Consider the following 7,860-nt stretch of genomic DNA (forward strand, 5'->3'; position numbering starts at 1 on the left):
TCACAATCGGATCTATATCTACAATCGTGACGTAGACTAATCCTCATAACCAATGTGCTAATTTTTTTTTTTGCAGCTGAATGCCTGTTGGTGCCCAAAAAACAGCAGTTAGTGGGGGGGGGGGGACGATTTCAAAATTCAAAATGTGACATCATACTTTGTATTCATACACTACGTCCTGTGTGATGGGTAAGACAAAACCTTTTGTTTTTGTCCTCATATAGTCCGTTGTGATATAGTCCGTTGTGATATAGTCCGTTGTATGCAGCGTTAATACAATAGACCTACAGTAAGGTTGCAGAGCTGGCATGTTAATTCATTGTGTTTTAACTCTGAGTGTTTTTCCACGTTGGTTACAAGTTGCAGCATGTTGTCAAAGTAGCCTACTCCAGTCCTAGTGCACCTCATGATACCAATGGACAGGCTACCCGTTATCTCTAAAGCCGAGCCCTAAACAATCAGAAAGCACATTTGTATAGCTACGCAACTCCCGGATCAAGTTCCTGGTCAATAGCTGAACTCACCTCGAAGGTTACTCTCCCGAGGGACTGGTTGTCTGCAGCAATGTCAAAGTAGACAACCGGATTAGTGGCTGCCGGGCCAGCAGAATACATCCGGGCGGCGGTAAACGCCAACGAACATCCTGAAATGAGCTTTATCCGACTCGATAAAGCGTTAAGTAGCATTTCAACGCAACGTGTTAACACAAAATTCACTTGAGATGGAGTGAACTTTCACGCAAGGCACTTACATACACAGCTGACGGCAAAGAGGAAGTTCAGAAGAATATCAAGGGCAGTGTGGTGTTTAAAGGAATAAGCGTTGCGTTGTGCTGCGCATTAATGCTAACTAGGAATCAGCATTTCGCTGTGCTGCGCATTTGTGTTCTCTGGCAATCAGGGCTGTGCTGCGAGTATAGATAGGCACCTGCATACTTGGAGTGTGTCGGGAAAGTGGCCGTTACAAAGTAAGTGGGTGGATCAACAGCGACAGGTGTCACATCAGAGCTCCATTATTGGTTAGACCGGGCATAGTTAGGTGCATTGGGGGTCAGCTTAATGTTTACATAGCAGGTTAAGAGAACTAACGTAGCAGGTTAGGTGAATGAGGTTAAGGTTAGGAAAAGGATTAGGCTTAGCTAAAATGCCAGTTGTCAACACTTGACTCGTCGTGCAGCCCAATCAGCCACGCAAAACGGTCTTGAGTGGAAAAACATCTGCCCAATTAGCTGTTTCGCTTTCCATACATCCACTTCTGGTGAGCCTCCCACTTCTGTTGATCCTCCCACTTCTGTTGATCCTTCCACTTCTGTTGATCCTCCCACTTCTGTTGATCCTCCCACTTCTGTTGAGCCTCCCACTTCTGTTGATCCTCCCACTTCTGTTGAGCCTCCTACTTCTGGTTGATCCTCCCCACTCTGTTGAGCCCTCCCACTTCTGTTGATCCTCCCACTTCTTGTTGAGCCTCCCACTTCTGTTGAGCATTCCCACTTCTGTTGAATCCGTCCACTTCTTGATCCTCCCACTTCTGTGAGCCTCCCACTTTCTGTTTGATGGCCTCCCACTTTCAGGCACGCTCCATGTGTGCAGTGACCCACGACTTTTGCTGCTCATTAAAGTTTGTCACGTGCACAAATACAGTGAAATGTCTTCTTGCAAGCTCTTCCCAACAAATGACTCAATATCCGTAGTACTATAAAATAAAGTAAAACAAAAAACACACAAGAAATAGACATTTGAAGAAACACGAGAAGCTATTATTACATGTGTGTCTATGGAGATTGCATGGCTCTGTGCTCGATGTTATACACCTGTCAGCAACGGGTGTGGCTGAAATAGCCGAATCCACTAATTTGAAGGTGAGTCCCACATACTTCTGTATAACAGTATATGTACAATCGTGCCAAAAGTTTTGAGAATGACACACATATTAATTTCCACAAAGTTGCTTGCTTCAGTGTCTTTAGATATTTTTGTCAGATGTTACTATGGAATACTGAAGTATAATTACAAGCATTTCATAAGTGTCAAAGGCTTTTATGACAATTACATGAAGTTGATGCAAAGAGTCAATATTTGCAGTGTTGACCCTTCGTTTTCAAGACCTCTASAATCCGCCCTGGCATGCTGTCAATTAACTTCTGGGCCACATCCTGACTGATGGCAGCCCAGTCTTGCATAATCAATGCTTGGAGTTTGTCAGAATTTGTGGGGTTTTGTTTGTCCACCCACCTCTTGAGGATTGACCACAAGTTCTCAATGGGATTAAGGTCTGGTGAGTTTCCTGGCCATGGACCCACAATATCGATGTTTTGTTCCCCGAGCCACTTTGTTATCACTTTTGCCTTATCCATCATGCTGGAAAAGGCATTGTTCGTCACCAAACTGTTCCTGGATGGTTGGGAGAAGTTTCTCTCGGAGGATGTGTTGGTACCATTCTTTATTCATGGCTTTTCTTAGACAAAACCCTCCCAACCCCACACATGAATGGTCTCAGGATGCTTTACTGTTGGCATGACAGAGGACTGATGGTAGCGCTCACCTTGTCTTCTCCGGACAAGCTTTTTTCCGGATGCCCCAAACAATCGGAAAGGGGATTCATCAGAGAAAATGTCTTTAACCCAGTCCTCAGCAGTCCAATCCCTGTACCTTTTTTTTTTGTTGTTGTTGAAATTTTACCCCCTTTTTCTCCCCAATTGCGTGGTATCCAATTGTTAGTAATTACTATCTTGTCTCATCGCTACTCCCGTACGGGCTCGGGAGAGACAAAGGTCGAGAGCCATGCGTCCTCCGAAACGCAACCCAACCAAGCCGCACTGCTTAACACATCGCGCCCCCAACCCGGAAGCCAGCCGCACACAATGTGTCGGAGGAAACACCGTTTACCTGGCGACCTGGTTAGCGTGCACTGTGCCCGGTCCGCCACAGGAGTCGCTGGTGCGCGATGGGACAAGGATATCCCTACCGGCCAAACCCTCCCTAACCCGGACGACGCTAGGCCAATTGTGCCTAGCCCCACGGACCTCCCGGTCGCGACATAGCCTGGGCGCGAACCCAGAATCTCTGGTGGCACAGCTAGCGCTGCGATGCAGTGCTCTAGACCACTGCGCCACCCGGGAGGCCCCAATCCCTGTACCTTTTGTAGAATATCAGTCTGATGTCAGCTGGTCCTTTTGTGGCATGGCTGAAATGCAGTGGAAATGTTTTTTGGGGGGATTCAGTTAATTTGCATAGCAAAGAGGGACTTTGCAATTAATTGCAATTCATCTGATCACTCTTCATAACATTCTGGAGTATATGCAAATTGCCATCATACAAACTGAGGCAGCAGACTTTGTGAAAAGTAATATTTGTGTCATTCTCAAAACTTTTGGCCACGACTGTACAGGGACTGTAAGCACGTCGCATGTTCTGAATTCTGTCGCTGTACATTTCAAAAGTGCTGAACAAATAGTTATATTGACTGTGTCCGTCGTCGCTCGCTCATTAATGTCTTAATCGAAATTACGGATTGCCTCCTATCCGCTTGTCGTCCCCTTATTCCATAGTTTGTACATCTCAATTGTCAGTAGAAACCTCATTTGTTTAAGCAAGTCAGTCATATCAGCAGTAAATGAGACTGAATGAACTGTTTTGCTGCCAGACAAGGCTCTGCTGATAGCCAGGTGTAGCAGTGGTAAGGTGTTGGGACTCTGCTGTTGGGACTCTGCTGTTGGGACAGCTTTATGTCGGCCCTAACAGTTTGTGGGCACCGTTTGTCACCGTTATAGTGCAATTAATGTATTGTTTAGTGTTGTGTAGTGGCTTTGCTGGCATGCATCCCATTATATTTTTTATTTCCACCACCAAGATGTATATGCTAAAATCGCCACTGTACATACTATATACATTTTACAGGCACAGTCTATTTTACAACAGTTATATTTTGTTTGTTTTTACTCCTGTCCTTCTGATGTCCATCCAGTTTCATTTTTATTGGCCATATATTTTTAACTGTGCTGTTTCACAAAAGTTCTGAACCTATATACATTTTACAGACACAGTATATTTTACATTTGTTATCTTGTTGTTATTAGTCCCAACCTTCAGCTCCATTCAACCCCTCCCATCTATCTCTTAACACCATCCATATTGGATTTCTATTTGCCATATATTTTTCAACTGTGCTGTGATGCTTCACAAAAGTACTGAACCTTTCTATTCTCATAGTTTCTACAGATTGTAAATTAAAGATATATTGATTGATTGACTATGACTTTTCAAATCACCCAGTATTGCTATCTGCAGAGTTAGCTCCAAGTAAATGTTGCAATTCTTCAGTCATTCCTGGACCTGTGACCAAAAACAAGCTACATATGGACAGTACCGAAATGAATTATCATCAGAGTTAATATTTAACAAAATAATTAACATTACATTATCTATATATTTCTTTTAAAATCAACTACACATACAGGTAACTGCCAAAATAAAGGAAACACGTGAGTAAATGAGGGATACAAAGTATATTGAAAGCAGGTGCTTCCGCACAGGTGTGGTTCCTGAGGTAATGCTTAGGGTCACGTATAAAAATGCTGGGCAGGCCATTATTGGGCTAGCTGGCAATTGCCCCCCCCCCCCCCCTCCCCCCCCACCCTCCCCCCCCCCACCCCCCCCCCCCCCCCCCCCCCCCCCCCCCCCCCCCCCCCCATCCACTTTATGTTGTCGTTTTGGCAGTTACATCTACCTACTCACATCCTGAGTCCTCCTGACTACTCAGGTATATGAAACAATTATCATCAGAGTTAATATTTATCAAATAATTAACATTACATTATCTATATATTTATTTTAAAATCAAATAGACATACAGGTAACTGTATGGGTCCTCCTGGTATATGGTATAGAGAGCTAGAGTGGGCCTCAGCCTCAACTCTGTTTATAATCCAGAAAAATAATTGACGACAAGAAAACAATAGCATACAGATATCATCTGAATACATATTTATTAGATAAATATTAGCTTGTCACATCATCTAACTACATACAATAATTCTGCAAGACTAAAAATCACAATTAGTTCCTTTTATTTTTTTCTGACCAGTTTTTTTAGAATATGAAATGATTGTACATCCAATGTACAAACATAGAGACAAAATGGCCACATTTTCACCTTAGCTTGTACCATTTAGATTTCATTCAAAACAACATGCCCAAACTATGGATTTGGTTACAATCTGTTTGGGTTTGAACCCCCTTTTCACCCCTCCCCCGGTATTTTCCTCAATATCATTATTTTTTCTTTACAGTTGTAGCACCTCAGATACTCAGGTGATAGACTAGTACACGTAGGCTAAGTATGAACAATGTAGGTCAAACATATCTGTCCCAGTCCCCCTTAAGTAACAAAGGAGGTCAAAGTAAATTACAGAGAAGGGTCACCCCAAAAAAATGCCAAGAAGAGATTTTTTTCCACAGACCAGCCTAACTAACAAGTTTTCATTTTCCATAAAGTCAGGCCTTCTTCCAATTGTAGAGATTGAAAGCTTCTTCATATTCTGAATAAAACGATGCACATTCCCCCCCGGGGGAAAATGAATACATTTCTGTTCACAAGTGTCTCTATTCATTTCCATTGTGTACAGGGTTATCCTAGGGCCAACAGACGACCACAATAGCAGTGTCCCATGCAGGTCCTTCCTAAGCCTAAATGGGTGGTGCACCGCCTCTGTTTTTTTTGTTGTGTTTTTCCTTTTTTAGAAACTGTATTTCCCACAGAAACACTATACTTTCAGATGATGCACAAACCCTGTTCATATGTAAATATGGCAAAATGTGAAATGATAGCTATGTATCTCCTAGCTCTGGTCCAGTGCGTTACACGTGACGTAACACCACCCCCCCCCCCCCCCCAGGGGACCAGAGATAAGTATCGCCATGGGAACGATCAAGTTTGGGTTTCAATTCAGATATCAATTAAAAAGAAAAGTTGATGTTGGCAGTCCTTTGTCAAGAAGATTGATCAATTGATTTCATGATTTAAGTGACAGGCTTTACATTAGTATCAGCTATTCTATCGACATATCTCTTGTACTGTAACAAAAACTATTTCTAGAGCAATAATGAAGTTTAAAATGTTAGGTTTACAATAACCAGGATGTTTTTAATCAGTACATTGCTACAGTTAAATGAAATTATATGTCTAACTTTACATTTAAAATAAAATAAAAACAATACAAAATAATTTACCCCCCCTCCAAAAAAAACAGCATTTAAAATGGGAAACAAAATGTAAATGGTCTTTAAGCTTCTTTTTTTTTTAAAGCCACATTTTCAATAACAAAAATAAAAACAATATCAAACATTTCTTTAACATAAGGCTGTGGTATCTTTAAAATACCACTTGTATATTGACAATAATTAGCAACAATTATGATATTCACATAGTTCTCTGATAACATTGAAAGATAGTGGATAGCTCCCACAGTTTTTGTGAATCATTATTGTCCATTCTTACCTAAAAATGTGAATGTTAGTTCTCGAAATATACGACTTCTATGTGAATTTTACTCTACAACATTTGAGCACAAAAGAAGATCTGTGAATATTGCTTTATCACACTTGATACATTATATTTCAATTTGTATCTAAAAAAAAAAAGGCCTGACTAGTCTATTATGAATGACACCAATGATGTTGGGAAGTTGGGAGACAGAGAGAAGCTACGTCCCAAAACGGAGCGTATTTGGGACACTGCCTACGACAGGAAGAGAAGCTACAGTACAGTTTTTGTCTAGGAACGTAGTGGATTCTAAATGGGTCCACTGGGTTTGTTATGAAGGATCACACAGAGAGATCTGTTAAAGTGGATGGACCACCACACAGAGAGATCTGTTAAAGTGGATGGACCACACAGAGAGATCTGTTAAAGTGGATGGACCACACAGAGATCTGTTAAAGTGGATGGACCACACAGAGAGATATCTGGTTTAAAGTGATGGACACACAAGAGATCTGTTAAGTGGCAACACACACACGACAGAGAGATCTGTTAAAGTGGATCGGACCACCACACAGCAGATCTGTTAAAGTGGATGGACCACACAGAGAGATCTGTTAAAGTGGATGGACCACCACACAGAGAGATCTGTTAAAGTGGATGGACACACAGAGAGATCTGTTAAAGTGGCGGACCACAGAGAAGATATCTGTTAAAGTGGATGGACCACACAGAGAGATCTGTTAAAGTGGATGGACCACACAGAGAGATCTGTTTAAAGTGGACGGACCCACAGAGAGATCTGTTAAAGTGGACGACCACACAGAGAGAATCTGTTAAGTGGATGACCACACAAGAGATCTGTTAAAGTGGATGGACCAACACAGAGAGATCTGTTAAAGTGGATGGACCACCACACAGAGAGATCTGTTAAAGTGGATGGACCACACAGAGAGATCTGTTAAAGTGATGGACCAACAGAGAGATCTGTTAAAGTGGATGGACCACACAGAGAGATCTGTTAAAGTGGATGGACCACAGAAGAGATCTGTTAAAGTGGATGCGGACCACACAGAGAGATCTGTTAAAGTGGATGGACCACACAGAGAGATCTGTTAAAGTGGATGGACCACAACAGAGATATCTGTTAAAGTGGATGGACCACACAGAGAGATCTGTTAAAGTGGATGGACCACAGAGAGAGAGAGAGAGAGAGAGAGAAAGAGAGATCTGCAGTATATAGCTGACAATGAGACATTTGGAGGGGATAGGTTCACCTATGAGAGGAGAGAGAAGAGATCTGTATTCCCTATGTCGTGCCTCTCTTTGACCAGAGCTCTATGAGTTTCCCTATGGGCCCTGGTCAAAAGTATTGACAGTTTA

At 42.2% G+C, this 7,860-nt stretch overlaps 1 protein-coding gene across 1 annotated transcript in view; it reads right to left on the minus strand.

Annotated features, from left to right (window-relative positions):
- The window catches only part of LOC112073456 (peptidyl-prolyl cis-trans isomerase A), a 3,472-nt gene extending 2,687 nt beyond the window's left edge, over positions 1-785 (minus strand). The window contains exon 1 of the mRNA XM_024140747.2: positions 489-785. Within this exon, the coding sequence (XP_023996515.1) occupies positions 489-686 (198 nt within the window). The 5' untranslated portion in view covers positions 687-785. The remainder of the gene's footprint in view (positions 1-488) is intronic.
- Positions 786-7,860: the final 7,075 nt, after the last annotated feature.

The sequence above is a fragment of the Salvelinus sp. IW2-2015 genome, unplaced genomic scaffold (assembly GCF_002910315.2).
Source record: "Salvelinus sp. IW2-2015 unplaced genomic scaffold, ASM291031v2 Un_scaffold2267, whole genome shotgun sequence".
Classification (NCBI taxonomy): domain Eukaryota; kingdom Metazoa; phylum Chordata; class Actinopteri; order Salmoniformes; family Salmonidae; genus Salvelinus; species Salvelinus sp. IW2-2015.